General features: G+C 44.8%; 1 protein-coding gene and 1 long non-coding RNA gene across 3 annotated transcripts; both read right to left on the reverse strand.

The window, feature by feature from the left end:
- Positions 1 to 14,340: 14,340 nt before the first annotated feature.
- On the reverse strand, positions 14,341 to 16,331 carry LOC112872697 (protein CASPARIAN STRIP INTEGRITY FACTOR 1). Its single transcript, XM_025935796.1, has 3 exons — positions 16,030 to 16,331; positions 15,630 to 15,682; positions 14,341 to 15,411 (listed from the first exon to the last, which is right to left on the reverse strand). Exons 1-3 carry the CDS (start codon positions 16,133 to 16,135, stop codon positions 15,274 to 15,276), a joined length of 297 nt encoding a protein of 98 aa, XP_025791581.1. The 5' UTR covers positions 16,136 to 16,331; the 3' UTR covers positions 14,341 to 15,273.
- Positions 16,332 to 16,822: 491 nt separating this feature from the next.
- On the reverse strand, positions 16,823 to 17,787 carry LOC112875058. 2 transcript variants are annotated; one of them, XR_003225107.1, is made up of 2 exons: positions 17,414 to 17,787; positions 16,823 to 17,268 (listed from the first exon to the last, which is right to left on the reverse strand). It is a non-coding gene; the product is annotated as an uncharacterized LOC112875058 (long non-coding RNA). The 2 variants fall into 2 exon arrangements; XR_003225106.1 differs by having other exon boundaries at positions 17,513 to 17,783.
- Positions 17,788 to 18,691: the final 904 nt, after the last annotated feature.

The raw sequence follows: 18,691 nt of genomic DNA on the forward strand, positions 1-18,691 counted from the left end.
TAGCATCACATTCAAGCTCAAACACTTTATTAAAATCGGGCAATTGCAAGAGGGGAGCATGTGTTAATTTATCTTTCAAAGTGTTGAACGCTACCTCCTGCGAGTCGCCCCAAGCAAATGGCGCACCTTTTTTTGTAAGCTCGTGCAAAGGGGCTGCAATGGAGCTGAAATCACGGACGAACCGACGGTAGAATCCTGCAAGTCCAAGAAAGCTCCGAATCTGTGTAACCGTCGTCGGTGTAGGCCATTCCCGAATGGCATCAATCTTGCTGCTGTCCACCTCAATGCCCTGCGGAGTCACAACATAGCCAAGAAACGAAACACGTGGCGTGCAAAAGATGCATTTTTCCATGTTACCAAATAAGCGAGCTGCACGCAACGCATCAAAAACAGCACTCAAATGTTCTAAATGCGCTTCCATAGTCTTGCTGTAAATAAGGATATCATCAAAATAGACAACAACAAACAATCCTATGAAGGGCCTTAGAACTTCATTCATCAAACGCATAAAGGTGCTGGGAGCATTAGTCAAACCAAACGGCATAACCAACCATTCATATAACCCAAATTTCGTTTTAAAAGCCGTTTTCCATTCATCACCCAATTTCATTCGAATCTGATGGTAACCACTATGCAAATCAATTTTAGTGAAAAGAATGGCGCCACTAAGCTCATCTAGCATATCATCAAGGCGTGGTATAGGGTATCGATAACGAATGGTGATGTTATTAATAGCGCGACAGTCTACACACATACGCCATGAGCCATCTTTCTTTGGAACAAGTAACACAGGAACTGAGCAAGGGCTAAGAGACTCACGAATGTAACCCTTGTCAAGCAACGCCTGCACCTGGCGCTGGATCTCCTTCGTCTCATCCGGATTTGTACGGTATGGTGCGCGGTTCGGAAGCTGTGCGCCGGGAATGAGATCGATCTGATGCTCAATTCCACGGAGCGGGGGAAGACCCGGTGGCAAGTCTTTGGGAAAGACATCAGCGTACTCCTGCAAAAGGTTAGCAACCGCAGGAGGAATATCCAAAGACGGTGCATCATCAAGTGAAACGAGCATACTAGAGCATACAAGTGCATAGCAGGGCAAGTGAGCATCGCGGAGATCATCAAAATCAGCACGTTGAGCAAGTAAAACAGGAGCATTCAACTTGATTTCAGAATTAGAAGTCGATGGTGATGGTTCAAGTTGTTTAGCATTCCTAGCAGCTCGAGCAAGATCATCTTTAACAATTTGTTCAGGTGTCATTGGATGTATAATTATTTTCTGACCCTTAAACATGAAAGAATAATGATTCGAACGACCATGATGCAAGCTATCAGTATCATATTGCCAAGGTCTACCAAGTAACAAAGAGCATGCTTCCATGGGAATAACATCACAATCGACAAAATCAGAATAAGCACCCATGGAGAAAGGAACACGCACGGACCGTGTTACTCTAATTTTGCCACCATCATTAAGCCACTGAATGTGATATGGATTTGGATGCTTACGAGTGGGTAAGGACAACTTCTCGACCAGCACGGTACTCGCCAAGTTGTTGCAGCTGCCGCTGTCGATGATGATGCGAATCGACCGCTCCTGCACAACGCCCTTTGTATGGAACAGAGTGTGTCGCTGATTCTTCTCGGGCGGGACGACCTGTGTACTAAGAACACGCTGCGCAACAAGACTTTCATACCTATCGGCGTCGCCCGGGTTGACATGTAACTCCGCCTTAGCTGCATGGTCAGTGGCAAGCATAGTATGATGAGTGTCCTCGGAATCACTAGCGGACGAGTACTCACCATTGTCACGTATGAGCAAGGTGCGCTTGTTTGGGCAGTCCCGAATCATGTGCCCAAATCCTTTGCAATGATGGCACTGAATATCCCGTGTACGTCCTGTGGAAGGAGCAGCGCCTGTGGACGGGGGTGCTGCAGGTTTGGCCGGCCTCTCGCGCGGTGTAGTGCTGGTTGTGGATGGCGCATGCAGGGCAGGTGCCGAGCTGGTTGCCGGGCTTCTTCCTGCAAAAGAGTTAGAAAATGTCTTCGAGCGGCGACCCTGCACTTCACGTTCAGCTTTGCAAGCATATGCAAACAATGTGGTCATATCATTATATTCCTTATAATCAAGTATGTCCTGAATTTCGCGGTTCAAACCACAGCGAAAACGTGCCATAGCAGCGTCGTCTGTCTCAAACAAACCACAACGAATCATACCTTTTTGTAGCTCCTGATAGTAGTCCTCAACAGATTGTTGACCTTGTCGAAAGCACTGCATTTTTTCAAGCAAATCTCGTGCATAATATGAAGGGACAAATCTGTGTCGCATGGCAGCTTTTAATTGAGTCCAAGTGGTGGGAGGGGGATGTTTTTGCTTATATTCACGCCACCAAATTAAAGCAAAATCAGTAAATTCACTAATAGCAGCTTTAACTTGAGAACTAGCAGGAATGTCATGGCATGAAAATTTCTGGTCGACCTCTAGTTCCCAATCAAGATATGCAGCAGGATCATATTTGCCAGTAAAAGATGGAATTTTAAATTTAATCTTAGCAAATGGGTCATTATGTTGATGGCGTACCACACGGCGGGCACGACCGCGACGAGCTCCCTCATCCGGCTCCGTGTCACCGCCATAATCCTGCTGCAACTCCGTGATCGTTGTGTTCAATGCGTCTAGCCGTGCCACAATGGTGTCGAGCGTGGTCCTAGCGGCCGTTTGAGCGAGGTCGAGCTGATCGAACCTCTCGGTCGATGACGTGATCGTCGAGTCAAGCCGTTCATGCATCGTCTTGATGTCCGCAGCAAGGCCGTCAACTCGTGTCCGCATGTCCTGCAGCTGTTCATCCGCTGTGCCTTCGTCTCCTGCCATAGTTAGCGCAAACACAAAAACAAAGCCGACGACGACAAGGGTGTAACGGCTCACAAGGCGCTCACAGTAGTGCTGTTATCAAGTTCTTATCCGTTCGTACCAAGCACACAGGGGTGATCTGCAATCAACAGGTAGAACCGGCGAAAGATTGGAGGAGCGATTGCCTGGAGAAACAAAGTCTGCTCGTCGTAGAACTATGTGGAGTTCTGGGTAGGCTGCACTCAATTCAAGGGTTAGCACAATCAAACAATATTGCAAGGTTGAATTATAGTGCCAAACACGTAATCAAAGCTGCTGGAAACAAAGTGCAAAAGGTGAGCAAGGGTATGGGGGCAAAGGAAAAAAATACAAGAGAGAAAACAAGGAACCTGGGCGTCCTGCGGAGAACGCCCAAACGAAGGTAACCTCCTTTCGGTTTCCCCCTGTTTTGTTTCTGCGTTTCTATTTTTTTTTTTTTTTTTTTTTGCCAAGAGTCCTCAAAACCAATAATATGAACACAGAGGATCTCAAACAGCAAGTTACGGCACACACTTTTTCCGAAAGTACAGGGGTATTCCGGTAAAAAGAATATGGTACCAAGAAAGAGAGATACGGATGTGAAAAACTGGCACGGCGTGGGGAAGGGGGGGGGGGAAAAAAAGACCTGGGCAGGTGACCGAGTCGGTCACGGCGCGTTGTGGAGGTGGGGTGGAGGGAAAGGCGATCGAGTCTGATTCGGTCCCGACGTGTGTAAGGGGAATGTGCGGCCGTCCTGTGCCCGGACTCCTTGCCCGTTCCTCTTTTTTTTTTTTTTTGACTTTCCTTTTTTTTTGATTGCTTTCTTTCCTTTTTTTTTTTGGACTTTCCTTTCACACAGGAGTGCGGGAGGATGAAACAGGGCCGGCGGCGCTACGGCACGTGTGACCAGGACGCGATCAGGGAAGAAGGGTGCGGCGTGTGTGGGGCAAAAAGGAAGGCGAGCAGCAAGATGGAAGGGCGGCGCACTAGGTGTGAAGAGAGAGGAACAAGGCGATGAGAAAACAAAAACACAAGTAACCAGCAACAATTGAAGTGTACAGCACACAAATTCAACAACGCAAGTATTGAAAGAATGCGCGAGGCTAAAAAGGTTGCTGGGACAAGATCTAACCTGAAAATAAATTTTTGTTTTGGTTTTTGGTGGACTGTAGGAAGGGCAAAAGAAAAACACTCGATAAACTCACCGATCAACCTGGAAAGCTGATACCACTTGATAGAGTCGGAGTGCCCGATCTTTCGGTGAGTGAAGTTAATTTCGATCTGGTGGAAGATGACCCTCACGATCCGACTACGACGAGCGAGCCCGAAGCGCCAATGCAATCGCTGAACCAACTTCCTGTGGTTACCGACCTTGTTGATGCAAGATCAGCCTGATCACGAAGATCGTTTCCTGCACGCAATCGAAGAACGAACAAGAAAAAGATGCGAGCAATCACAATATCACTCGAAGGTGGAGTTCTGAATCTCACGAGGACAGCGCGTATTTGCGCGTGTTCGAGAGTAGCTAAAGCTAGATGTAAAACAAAACTCAAGTCTGGAAAACAATGATGACTCTATCTAAATAGAGGAAGAGAGGGGCGCAACCCTAGGAAAGGGCGGCCAGGAAGGGGCGCAGCCCCTAGTGGTGGTCAGCCCTAGGCGCCCACGCAAAGGCCTCAGTTGGGCCAGCATCTATTCTTCTGGGCCTTCGTTCTTCAGTAGCATGACGAAGTTTAGTTCTCTTGCACGGGCCCGAGTGATTGGCCCAAAAGGAGGTGGCGCCTGGGGTGGAGGAGCATCTGGTGTCGCCGGAAAAGGTGCTGCTGGCGTAGACGTACTCGTGTTGTAGTTGATGTCCTCATCAACCGGTGTTAAAGATTTTTTCTGATTTTGCCTTTTCTGATTTGAGTCTTGAATGAAATCCAAATATTCTTGAGATATGAGTTGAGAACCACTTTTTGAACTTCTAGAAACCTGAGTGACCATCGTGTGCATCCATTTTCAAATGACCATGTCCATGCTCAAGTTACTTAGCCTTAACCCCTCTTAATAGTGCGATCACTACAAAACTATAAAACCTATACTAACCTAAGTGTCCTTCTCAACCTTATGACACTTAGGACTAGAAAGATCCTTAGTCTTGACATATAATTGAGTTGAATGCCGAGATCGCTTTTTTTGAATAACGAAAATTAGGGGTCTCTTTTGACATATGACCAAATGAGCGATAATGATCTATTAAGCTGCACAAACTCATTAGTCACAATAATGGTTGTCATTAATCACCGAAACATACCTTGAGGGCCTAGATGCTTACACCGGCGCCGCCCACCGCTCTGTGCCTGGCCGCGCGATCTCCCTCTCCCTTTCCTTCTCTCCTGCAAACCGTGCGCGGCTACAAAACCCGATCGAACCCCCCCTCTCCCCGGCTGCTTTGCCTTTTCTTTCACCCCGCGACACCGAGCCGCCGCCGCTCCTCCTCGCTGGGATTCTCCTCAACCGCGCCACCCCGCCCAAATTCCCTCGGCCTATCGCTTCCTCACCTCCTTCCCTAACCCCCCGAGCTGATCCGGTCCAACCCCGGCCCCTCCTTCGCCGGAATTGCCTCCACCCCGAGCCGCCCCACACCGGAGCCACCCGAGCTCGACCTCACCGTCGAAAGCACCCCTCCGCCACCTCCTCAGCCGATCCAAGTACGGAGATCACATCCCCAACTCCCCCTAGTGCTCGTGCGCACGTTAGTTTCTCCTGTCCGCCGGCCCTTCACCGGGATCGGTGACACGCCGCCACGACCGCCGCACCTCCCCGTCGTTGGTCCTGTTACACTGTCGCCCGTCATGCACGTTCACCTCCACAGGGTTCCCTAGGTCCCGTAGGCCCTGCCCAACCAGCTCCTCCCCGCCGGCGACCTCGCCGCCGGTGAGAACGCGCCGGGACCGAGCGGCCGGCTGATGTCGTGGCCGGGCAGGGGCACATCTGTGAGAAGAAAGCTTTTTCCAGGGACCCAAGTGCAAAATACCGAGGACCCCCCCCTCTAGTAGTTCTGTTATTTCATGTGGCTATGTTACTGCCTTCCAAAAATTGCCAAACTAATTTTGTTGGAAACTAGATTTCAAACCCTACAACTTTTATTAATGAAGTTTAGTTTGAAACCACATACTTTTGAACCTATTTTAAACCTAAGGTTAAGAGGTGTTTTGTGTATAACTTTTACATGTTAGTTTTGTTTATTGTAATTTTTGGTATGTAACTTCTACAGGCCATGTGTAAGCTTGTGTGAAAGTTTCAAACTGAATACTATTTTGTAGTTTAAATTCTTTTGAATTTGAGTAATTCAAATTTGAGATGTTTTGAAAATAATTAAGCAGGTTCCTTAGGCTCATTTAATTAGATCTTTTATTCATAATCTAATATGTGGATCATTAGTCCATAATTAAATTTTCAAGACTTTATGATTCTATTTATCTAAGATTTGAATTTAAACTTGAAGTTTGAATTCAAATTCAATTGTTTTAGTTCCTGTTTTAGTAATTCCAATACTATAGACATAACTTAAGTGTAAATAATAACTTAAGAATAAACCCCCTTGTTTCATGAGTTCAGGTGTATTAACTTTTGGATTGCAACTTTATCGTGAAATGAAATATTTAACTCAAACACCATCTTAATTAAACTGTTGCATATCATATAGAGTCAACAACGCTCGATGACGGAGACTACGAATTGGTCTTGGGATAAGACCAAGAGTTTTCTGAAGACCCAACGAACGTCGCTAAGGAGCTAACTGAAGCCCCGAACCAGAGTTCGAAAGTCTCTGACACTCCTGCCTCCACCCCCACTCAAGAAGGCAAGCCCCGGTGCATAACCCAGTATTTCAAATTACTATATTATGCAATTCTATATTATATCTTGCATTAAGTCTAGGAGTTGCGATGGAACCCTAGATGCATAAATCCTAGGAACCAATGTGTTGTACATGAGTCCTTATCGCATAGATGCTCTGCTAATAGGACCGGTAGAAGTCGGGTGATTTCCTGTCACTCACGCGATATAGGAGTTGAATGTTTACCATTTCGCAACCACTATAAGGATCATGGACGGGGTCATGTGCAGTAACATGACCTGAAAGTTTGCCCCGTCTGTGTTGATAAAAGTTGATAAGGCTGCAGTGTGTGGTAGTGGTGGCTAAGCGTTTGAAAGTACTAGCCACATGCCGCGAAATATGGTAAGCGGTAAGCCTAGTACCCGAATGGCCCGGCAAATGGACATGTCTCCACCACTCGACTTTTATTTTATGTTTACACGCACCGACGTGTGGGAGTGCGTTCTGTAAGCCAGACAGGAATACGGGTCATGTAGTCGCGCTACAGACGTATGTCCTGCACAATTGGTGTGCGTACGATCCTACAGTCGCTTGTGGTGGCCCTGATCCATAACCCGGAATATGAGGGAAACGGTTGCTTCGGAACGATCTTTGGATGTTCCAAGCATGTGAGTTAGGTTTACCCTTGCAAGGTTGAATTCGATTCAGAATCGTCCGCTTCTCACGAAGATTGAGACTGCTTATTCCTTCTGCCACATAGAGTAAAAAGTGTAATTGTTGATGGAATAATCTTGATGGATGATAATCTCTACCTTGCTTGCTTAGTATAGGAGCTAACCTAGAATGGAAAATCAACTAGAGTATAAAAGCTAAACTTTGAAAATAGATCATACTCTTTGTTGCTTTTCAGCTGAAATAAACCTAGAGCCTTTGCAAGGCCTTCATGAGTCTAGTTACGGGCTAAAGTATACCCAAACTCGGGTAAGCCTTGCTGAGTATTAGAATACTCAGCCTTGCTAGTATCTGTTTTAGGTATAACCTTTGAGAATCCCATGGACAACCCTGCATGGCCAACGTCTGGTCCTTTTGGCTGGTCCGTGGAGTGGGATTCGTCCCCGGCTGGCAGTGACCCTCCTGAGTGACACCAGGCCTTGGGCTGAGCATGGTGTCCACTTTTGAGACGTGTGTAGTCGCGTGTTCTTTTCTTTCCGCTGTGAGTTTAGACAAGCTGTTCGGCTTGTCTGTTTAAACATGGTTTGTATAAGTTTTACTTAAGTTGAACCTGGTTTGTAATAATGTTTGATTATCTGTAAACTAAAAGATGATGAGCTTTTCTATGATTGTAAACTCACCTTCGTGCGAGGTAAACCTGCTTCGATCCTGTTGAACCATGGTTGAATTGGGCGGAGACCCGACAGACCAATGAATTGTTCCGTTTGAAGTGCATTGAGTTAATACCAGCTTTATAGCAATCATTAGCGCACTTGAGCTGGAATAATTCAGGCAGTTCTGCCACAGAAGCCACACTTAAGGATAGCATTGTTCTAGCTCAACAGTGCAATAAAGGAGTTAGAATCATTAAACAGAAGATAACACAAGGAGAAGGGAAGTATAAATGTTCCGAGTAGATCCAGAAGGAGTTCTATGGTTCAACGAACGTATTGTTGTACCCAAGGACCATAAGCTCCGTAAGCAAATAATGGACGAGGCCCACCTGTCCAAACTTTCTATGCACCCTAGCAGTATGATGATGTACCAGGATCTGAAACAGAACTTTTGGTGGACTCGTATGAGACGAGAAATTGCCAAGTATGTCTCAGAATGTGATATCTGCCAAAGAGTCAAAGCCAGTCATCTGAAAACTGCTGGTATCCTTCAACCTCTACCCATTCCCTCTTGGAAGTGGGAGGATATCAGTATGGACTTTATTGTTAGCCTGCCTAATACTTCTCTGAGACATGACTCTATTTGGGTAATCGTTGATCGATTGACCAAGACGGCACATCTCCTTTCCGTGCATACTACGTATAATGTCAAGAAGTATGCCGAGATTTACCTAGAGCAAATTGTTCGTCTTCATGGGATACCTAAGACGATAATTTCTGATCGTGGAGCACAGTTTATTGCTCGATTCTGGGAATAACTTCAACATGCTCTCGGAACCAAGTTAATTTGAAGCTCTGCATATCATCCTCAAACAGATGGACAGACTGAAAGAGTAAATCAGATTTTGGAAGATATGCTTAGAGCCTGTGCCCTTCAATATGATAAGAATTGGGATAAATGCTTGTCACTGGCAGAATTTGCTTACAATAACAGCTATCAGACTAGTCTTAAAATGGCCCCGTTCGAAGTATTATACTGTCGCCGGTGCCGAACTCCTTTGAGTTGGTCACAAACCGGCGAGCATAAAATCTTTGGACCCGACCTAGTTATTGAAGCAGAGGATAAGGTCAAGATTATACAGAATAATCTAAAGGTAGTCCAATCTCGACAGAAAAGCTACGCTGATATACGAAGAAGACCATTACAATTTCAAATCGGAGACTTCGTATATCTTCGAGTATCTCCTACTCGAGGTATTCAAAGGTTCGGCGTAAAAGGGAAACTTGCTCCTCGATACATCGGACCTTTTGAAATCCTTGAAATCTGTGGACCCGTAGCTTACCGTCTTCAACTTCCTTCTCAATTAGCGACCATCCATAATATCTTCCATGTATCCCAACTCAGGAAGTGTGTTAAGGTTCCTACCGAGGTCATTGATTCCCAAGTCATCGAAATCGAACCAGACCTGACCTATACAGAACATCCCCTTAAAGTGCTAGACACTAAAGAAAGAAGCACCAGAAGAGAAACCATCAGAATGTACAAGATTCAGTGGAATCATCACACTGAAGAAGAAGCGACCTGGGAGACCGAATCTTATCTTCAACATAATTTCCCAAACTTCTTCCAAGCCAACCTCCGAAGGTGATCATCCAAATTCTTCTGTTCCGGAATCTCGGGATGAGATTCTTTTTAGGGGGGAAGGCTGTGACACTCAGGTAAATAGCATGGTCACACCCTAGATTTTTAGTCTGTTTTTATGTACAAAAGTTGGCAAAAGTGTAATTGGAACTTTGAGTGCTAAGGGAAAAGGGTTACTTATATAATTATATTTTATTAAAGGTCCTTTTGTGCTAAATGGGTGAACATGAAGAATAAAATTCAAAAGTATGAGGGTTGTTTTGCAAAAGTTGAAAACTTGCGTTTAAATCGTAAATGTATGTAAAACTACACCTAGGATGTAGATGTAGTGTAGTTTTTATATAGGATTTATATAACGTTTGAAAACTTTGCTAAGTTTTATTTCAATTTCAAAATTGTTGCTCTTCTGCAGGTGAACCCTAAAGCAAAGTTGTAGATCTTGAAAGACCTTACACTTTTGCTTTTGGGCCCATCTCCATTTGAGCACTGGTTTAAAAGTTATTGATGCATTACAGTAAGGTCCCTGCATTTCTCTGAAGTTGCATTTGGGTCCCCTTCGTCTACCTCTCTCTCTCCCTCCTCTGTTTCTCCTCTGCCGCACGCCGCCGCCACTGTCCGGCCATGTGCGCCGCCTCTGCCGCACCCGCACACCTCTGCGCCCGTGCACGTGTCGCTCTGGCCTTTGCCCCGCCGCTTCCCGCCCCCATGGTGACCTCTCCCCGCTCGGCCACGTCGCCCGCCGCCTGCCCGTGTGCTCCCTGCCGCCGGTGCAGCACACCTCACCATCGCTGCCACGCAGGCCACCGCTATGCAGTCCTGTGCCGCTCCCCTCGCCCATGTGTCGCCCTGCCACTTCTCCCACCGCCGCGCCGCCTCCGCTGTCTTCCCCTTGCCGTGCCACGTCGGGCCATCGAAGCCAAGCAGCCGCCACACATCCGAGGGCACCGCCGGCGCCGCCCGCCGTGTTGAGCCCGATCCCGTGACCACCTCTCCTCTCCCTCTCTTCTACGAAGCAATGCGCTGCTATAAAGCCGAACCGAGCTCCTCCTTTCTGCTGTTCCCCCTTCCTCTTTCCCCGCGACCACCAACACCGAGCCGCCACCGCACTTTCCTCGCCGGAATTCGCCATGATCCCTCCACCCCATCCAAATCCCCTCGGCCTACCGCTTCCCCACCTCCTCCACTAGCCCTCCGACCTGATCCGGTCCAACCCCGGCCCCCCTTCGCCGGAATTGCCCCCACCACGAGCCGCCTCTCGCCGGAGCCGCCTGAAGGCCACCTCACCATCGACAGCACCCCTCCGCCACCTCCTCGACCAATCCAAGTACGGGAATCGCATCCCCAACTCCCCCTGGTGCTCATGCACGCGTTAGATTTCCCTGTTCGCCGGCCCTTCGCCGGGAACGTCGGTGACCCGACACGGCCGCCGCCCCTCCTCGTCGCCGGTCATGTTCCACTGCCGCCCGTCGAGCACACCCTTCCCCAAACTGCTCCCTGGGTCCCGTAGACCCTGCCCGACCAGCCCTTCCCCGCCGGCAACCTCGCCGCCGGCGAGAACGCGCCGGGGCCGAACGGCCGGCCGCTATCGAGGCCGAGCAGGGGTATATCTGTGAGAAGAAAACTTGTTCCAGGGACCCAGGCGCTAAATACCGAGGACCCCACCCCATGTAATTTTGTTATTTCATGTGATTGATATTGCTGTCTTGTAAAATTCATAGAAAACTGTAGAAAAATCCAAAAATTGCAAAACTAATTTTGTTGGAAACTAGATTTCAAACCCTACAACTTTTATTAATGAAGATTAGTTTGAAACTAAATACTTTTGCATCTATTTGAAATCTAAGGTTAAGAGGTATTTTGTGTATAACTTCTACATATTAACTTTGTTTCTTATGATTTTTTTAGTATGTAACTTCTCTAGGCTATGTGTAACCCTGTGTAAAAGTTTTAAACTTAGCTTTGTTTTGTAGATTAACTTCTTTTGAATTTAGGTGATTCAAATTTATGTTGATTTGAAATTAAATAAGCATGTTCCTTAGGCTTAATTAATTAGATCTTTTTGTCATGATCTAATATGTTGATAATTAGTCTATAATTAAATTTTCAAGGCTCTATAATTCTATTTACCTAAGTTTTGAATTTAAACTTAGAAATTTGAATTTAAATTCAAATGTTCTAGTGCCCGTTTTCCATAAATCCAGTACTATAATCATGACTTAATTATAAATGATAATTCAAACCTAAACCCCCTTGTTTCATGGATTCCTGTGTGTTATTTATTGGATTGCAACTTTATCGTGAAATAAAATCTTTAATGCAAGCACCATCTCAATTAAATTGTTGCATATCATGTAGAGTCAACGACGCTCGATGACGGAGACTACGAGTTGGTCCTTGGACAAGACCAAGGGTTTCCTGAAGACCCGATAAACGTCGCCGAGGATCTAACTGAAGCCCCGAACCAAAGTTCGGAAGTCTCTGACACTCCTGCCCCCACCCCCACTCAAGAAGGCAAGCCCCGATGCATACCCTAGTATTTCAAGTTACTACAATTTCATTATTATACTATATATCTTGCATTACGTCTAGGAGTTGAGATGAAACCCTAGATGCATGAATCTTAGGGACCAATGTATTGAACCCGAGTCCTTATCGCGTAGACGCTCTGCTAAATAGGGCCGGTAAAAGTCGAGTGATTTCCTGTCACTCGCGCGATATAAGAGTTGAATGATTTACTATTCTGCAATTACTATAAGGATCATGGATGGGGTCATATGCAGTAACATGACCTGGAAGTTTACCCCGTCTATGTTGATTAAAGTTGATAAGGTCGAAGTGTGTGGTAGTGGTGGCTAAGCGTTTGAAAGTACTAGCCACATGCCGCGAAATATGGTAAAGCGGTAAGCCTAGTAATCAATCGGCCCGGCAAGTGGACATACCTCCCACCACTTGTTATTTGGTTTTTCTCATGCACCGACATGTGGGAGTACGTTCTGCAAGGCAGACAGGAATACGGGATCATGTAGTCGCGCTACAGACGTATGTCCTGCACAATTGGTGTGCGTACGGTCCTGCAGTCGCTTGTGGTGGCCTGTTCCACGATCCGGAATGAAGGGCAAACGGTTGCTTTGGAACGATCTTTGGAAGTTCTAAGCGTGTGAGTTAGGTTTACCCTTGCAAGGTTTGAAATTCGATTCAGAATCGTCCGTTTCTCACGGAGATTGAGACTGCTTATTCCTTCTGCCACATAGAGTAAGAAGTGTAACTAATGATGGAACAATCTTGATGAATGATAATCTCTACCTTGCTTGCTTAGTGTAGGTGCTAACCTAGAATGGGTAATCAACTAGAATTTGAAAATAAAAATTTGAAAGTAGAACATACTCTTTGTTGCTTTTCAGCTGAAAACAGACCTAGAACCCTTGAAATGCCTTCATGAGTCTAGTTATGGGCTAAGTATACCCCATCCCGGGTAAACCTTGCTGAGTATTAGGATACTCAGTCTTGCTAGTATCATTTTCAGGTATAACCTTCGAGAGCCCCATGGACAACCCTACATGGCTAACATCTGTTCCTTTTGGCTGGTCCGTGGAATGGGATCCGTCCCCGGCTGGTAGTGACCCTCCTGAATGACACCAGACCTTGGGCTAAGCATGGTGTCAACCTTTGCGACGAAAGTAGTCGCGTGTTTATTTTCCTTCCGCTGTGAACACGGACAAGCTGTTTAGCTTGTCAGTTTAAACCCTGTTTGTATAAGTTTTACTTTACGTTTTGAACAAGGTTTGTAATAGTATTTACGTATCTGTAAATGAAAAGTGGATGAGCTGTACTGTGGTTGTAAACTCGCCTTCGTGCGGGGTAAACCTGTTTCGATCCTATTGAACCGTGGTTGTATCGGGCGGAGACCCGACAAACCAATGGGTTTACACCGTTTGAAATACGTTGGAGCCCCTAAGAGAGGACTCGCGTATTTGGGCCGGTGTAATTTAGGCGGTTCTGCCACACCAAGGTTTCACGGATTAAGGCATTTGCTACATGAATAGATTAGCGAACCGTTAAGAGAAGACAACGAATGCAAAAATAAGAAGTAGTCGGAGAGAGCGCGTGTTGCAGCATGCATGTTTGTAGGGTGTAGCCGAGGGTAATTCCTATCGAGAGGCATACCAAAAATAATAGCCGATCCTATGAAGAACAAGTTGGAAAAGATATAAGTGACTTAGCTTGATTCGTGGACAATTGTCGATGAAGCCGTGGCAGTTGTTGATGAAGCCAACTAGTTGGAATTTTTCCCCGACTAGTTGTCAACGGTATGAGGCCCGTGCTCGACTAGTTTCTAGTCGAGACGAGTAGTTGAAGTAGTTGTCGGCATGTCAGCGGCGCAGCACGAGCTGGAGTCGAGCGGAGTAGTCGAGGTTGATGTAGTCGTTCGCTCAAAGATCCAATCTCGAACTTGACGGATTGATCCACCACGTGGATTGGATAAACTTGATGAAGAGGTCCTTCAGGCTCGCCAATGATCTCGATGATCTACCCCACGGTGGGAGCCAACTGTTGGTGTTTTGACCGCTAGCCTATCTAGGGATACCCTAAGGTAGGAGATTATTTGGTGATGGATCACCGGATCTGTAACTTGAAAGAAGCGAGGACACAAGATACAAGTTTAGATAAGTTCGGGCCACCAGAGTAACGTAATACCCTTCATCCTATTTGAGATATTGTATATTGTGCCCTACGCTTGGGTATTGAGCTGCCTATTGGCTGCTCTGCCGATCTAGGTACCCTGCCCTCCTTTATATATTCTAGGGGGCGGGTTACTAGTCGGTTACAAGATAGGAGTCCTAGTAGGATTACAGGGTAGAGTCCTAGTAGGATTACTGAGGAATCTTAGTAAGAGTCCGACTTCTTCTTTCCTTGCGGGTAGCTTCCTTGTGGGTACCCGGAGATCGATCTCTGACAAGTCCCTGAGCGCTTCATAGCCGAGTAATGCAGGCATCCGAATACTTCTGGAGATATCTTCGAGTTCTTCAAAACTCCACCTCAGAATTCCACCTTGAATATGTCTTCCAAGTACCTTCCTGGCCGCTTCAAGGCTGCGTGGTGCTCTTGCCCGAGTAGATTTTAAGTCTTCAAAAAAATTATCTCCTGCACGGGGTGCGATGAAAATCGCACTACATATGGAGTAGCCCCCGAACCTTAGGTTGAATTCAAGAATCAGGCTGAGGGTACAATTAGTCTTGAATCTCCTTTCCTTTATCTTCCAAATAGATTTGAAAAATAAGTCACTGATGACACTATCCTGCAGCCCCGATCTTTGAATCCAAATCCTAAAATTTGGAAAAGGGATTTAAAAGAACGTGACATGCATGATACTCCTATATGATAAGTTCAACCGAATGAACAGTGACAACTCCTTGTGACTACTTTTCAAAGCACGAGAAATATCTATAACATTTCGCAAAAAGAAACATCTATTACAAGATACTAAATAATGCCATTATAATAGTTTTATATCAAGCCTAGGAATTCCCTCTCAATCTATACATCAGCTGGTACACATGTAAGGAGCCGAATTGCTCATTGGCTACGCTCCAGTGCTGCAACATGGATACATAATTGATCAGTTGGGTATGAGCTTGAAGTGCGGCTTGTCCATGGAAGGGGAAGGGTCATAGATGCCGTAATCATTCGTCTTGACGTTGAGCATCCGAGCAGGCACCAGAAGTGCTACTGCTTCCTTCTGTCCAGTCCCTGCTGCCTGCAAATTAATTTTCTGGTAAACGTGAGAAAGAAAGGTAATAAAGTTTTGTCTAAACAAGGTTGATATGAAGTCCAAGTATTCGAAACGGTAGTTCGTCTCTAACTCTCTCTGTGTGTGTGCGCGCGCGTGACACACACACATAGACATAGACAAGCACACATAGAGATGTATAGGGTTTTTGAGTGCCAGGCAGTTTTAGTTTTCTTGCTATATACCTCTCCGTGTTGACGTAGGTCATCTTGACCCGTCAAGAAACTGCGCTGTCTCCCTGAAAACAAACAATCACACCACTGAGAACCTAGGAGAATCAAAGCTATTTTCTCCTGCACAGAGATATATGACCACACCTACTATCCTAACAGGAACCAATTAAGAGTTCCTTTGCGAGATTCTTTCCTCCACTATCTATCAAGTGAAAGATCTACTACTTCTCTTGTATCTTGATCGAGGAAACTTAACATAAGCAGAGGCCGGACTAGCTGGAAGCATCATGTTGTTACTAGGCTTGGTAAAACAGGAAATTGACTACTCAACAATCTTATGTTTGGGGATTCAACGTTTGAATTAAGGGAAAACTAGCTCAAGAACTTCCAAGAAAGAATTATTTGCACAAACCTGCGAATGAAGTTGAGAATAAGAAAGCAAAGATGATGAGAGCAAAGAGGGACGCAGATGTCCAAGACCTTGATAGTATTCTCATTTCTGAAATCACGCGATGCATACACTATCAGCAACACAGGCAACACATGAACCTGAAACCAGGTGAAGCGGGCCTTCCTCCCTTCACCCCTTTTCTTTGGCAACGAAAGCCGAATATATAACCAGGAAGGTGAGCAATCCCTTACAAGCGACAAAAACGAATCTGACTTCCTCTGAACAAATTCCCGAGGGAAAGAGAGTTAAAACTTTTCTGGAGGCAAAAGAAAGTCTCGTGCCAGCTGCTTTCTGTTTGGAATTTTCAGGATGGGGTCATCATGGTTGGTACATGCTTGCTTACTTCACTTTGTATTTAAATATACTTGAAAAAAGTGCAATTCGACAAATGGATTCTTTCAGTTACAGTAATCATATCTTTTTCCATACTGCCTCACCAGTACATCAGCACATAGTTTTTTTGGGAATGGTTAATCAATTAGTAAGATCTTCTGATTTCTGCCAGTTGTTGCTCCCATGCACAATTTAAAGCGGTCATATTTTCTGGAAAGTTTTTCTCCCTTAGAGATATCAGTTTCAGGAACATTTGTATCGCTACTTTTGGTAATTATTGGCAAAATTTGCTCTGGGTCACCATTAAAAAGACCCGTAAAAGTGTGTCTTTGCTAGAAACCATTACAAATACATGTACATTTGCTAGAAGACACTATACCTCATATAATACAATTCCACCTCCAACAGGGCAGAAAACATATAAATCTAGACAAGAATACCCCTGCCCTTCAAATAGATCATGTAATAGCAACAAAAGCATATCCAACAATAGAAAAACACATGGTTCATCCATATTTAGCTATCAAATTCAGCAATGCAAAATAACATGGTTTCATCCGCATTCGGCATCAAGTACATCACATGTTTCAGTCGCATTTCCGTAGCAAGGGCAGCAAGAGAAAATAACATGTTTTCAATCATAATGCTCCAAAATGATGCTTTCATGTTTGTTTAGCATAGTCTAATATGACAGCTGCAAGTGATACTCTTCTTCCAATCTTTTCTTCAATGCTGCAGCTGCTAATGTAGGATCGTTTTTGCAAACCAATTAAGAATCCTATCCCTAACCCAATGGTTGGTTGCCATGCTATTCTCCTCAACTTTTCCAGTGCTGTGACGAGTGTGTTCAAATGTTATCTTCTTTATCTGCATCAAATAAACTAAAATTAGTATAAAATCAACATGAGAAGTGACACAAATCATAGTAGAATCAACACACAATATGATTTACTTAGAAAAAATGAGTCTAATTGTGCAATAACAAGTCCAATTGCTCAAAATTAGCGCTAACCCTAGGAGAAAATGGGAGAAGACTTTGCCCGTCAGGAACCCATGAAAGATTGACCGCCTCATGCTGAAAAATATCGCTAAGATATAGTGGAGTCTCCACCTTGCGGAGCCGCCGCCGGAATTGGCCGCTCAAAAGGGGCGCCAGTGGAGCGACGGACCTGCACTCCGCGGGAGGGGAGCAGAGGGCCTCTGCAGGGCTGTGCGCTGGGGAAGCTTGCCACCAACGTGGCCACTGCCGGGAGGGACGGCCGCCGGGGAGAATCAATGCGCCGTCGGCGGTCGCCTGTTCACGGGCTGCCAGGAGTGCAGCGGCGCGAGATGTTTTTGCGCGAGGATAAAGGCTCGTGGGAGGATAAGGCACCAGGGATAAAACTGTCATTTCCCATGGCTGTAAATAGATTAAAATAATGATTGCGGTGTCTAAGATCAAATGCACCCGTTTTTATAGTGTCTTTTCGCAGGGATCAAATTTTTTTATAGCTTCCGGTAAAGTTCACCTTTTAACGGTGTTCCAGCCAAATTTTGCCTAATTATTATTTATTTTAAGGTTAAAACTAAATGGAGAGATCTCTCCATTTAGTCTTAAAAGAAGAGTCCTCAAACTTTCTTAAAATGGAAAGTATAATCCCACCAGATTTTCAAAAAGGAAAGTCATTATTTTTACCTTAAAATAATTTTACAATCCGATGTTAAGAAAGTAACTTTGTACTTCGTGAAAAATACAAAAAAGTAACTTAGTAGTACCTTAATGTTAGAAAAAGTAACTTTTCTAATACTGCATTTATTAAGAAATGTAACTTTTATAGTTCGTGAAAGTTAAGAAAAATTAACATCATAGTATATGAATTTTAGAAAAAGTAACTTTGTGGTTCATGATAGAAAGTAACTAATAGTACACATGATATAAAGTAACGTGTGACTAGTTTATATGGCAGAGGAAGTAAGATTTGTTTTTGAAAAAGTAACTTTTATACTTCGTGAAAACTAAGAAAAAGTAACATTGTAGTATATGAATTTTTTAAAAAATAACTTTTTGGTACGTAACGAAAGTAACTTGCCAATAGTATAAATGATATGAAGTAACTTGTGACTAATTTATATAGCAAAAGAAGTAAGATTCACTTTAAAAAAGTAACTACACCACTTTGAGCAAAACATATTAAAGTGGGATTTTTTTTGGAAGCTCTTGTTAAAATCAACATAATGGTATCATCGAATTTTGATGTGGATATACAGTTACTATTGATTTTTTTAGAGTTGAGATTGATCACGCAATGTA

This window comes from Panicum hallii, chromosome 1, assembly GCF_002211085.1.
Source record: "Panicum hallii strain FIL2 chromosome 1, PHallii_v3.1, whole genome shotgun sequence".
Taxonomy (NCBI): Eukaryota; Viridiplantae; Streptophyta; class Magnoliopsida; order Poales; family Poaceae; genus Panicum; species Panicum hallii.

Bases quoted from the DNA above. Each gene is read 5' to 3' on its own strand.
- LOC112872697 (XM_025935796.1), bottom strand. From the start codon at position 16,135: ATGCATCGCGTGATTTCAGAAATGAGAATACTATCAAGGTCTTGGACA. The intron at 15,683-16,029 runs GTTTGTGCAAAT...GTTTGTTTTCAG, and splicing joins ATTCTCAACTTCATTCGCAG to GGAGACAGCGCAGTTTCTTG. The intron at 15,412-15,629 runs GTATATAGCAAG...ATTAATTTGCAG, and splicing joins ACCTACGTCAACACGGAGAG to GCAGCAGGGACTGGACAGAA.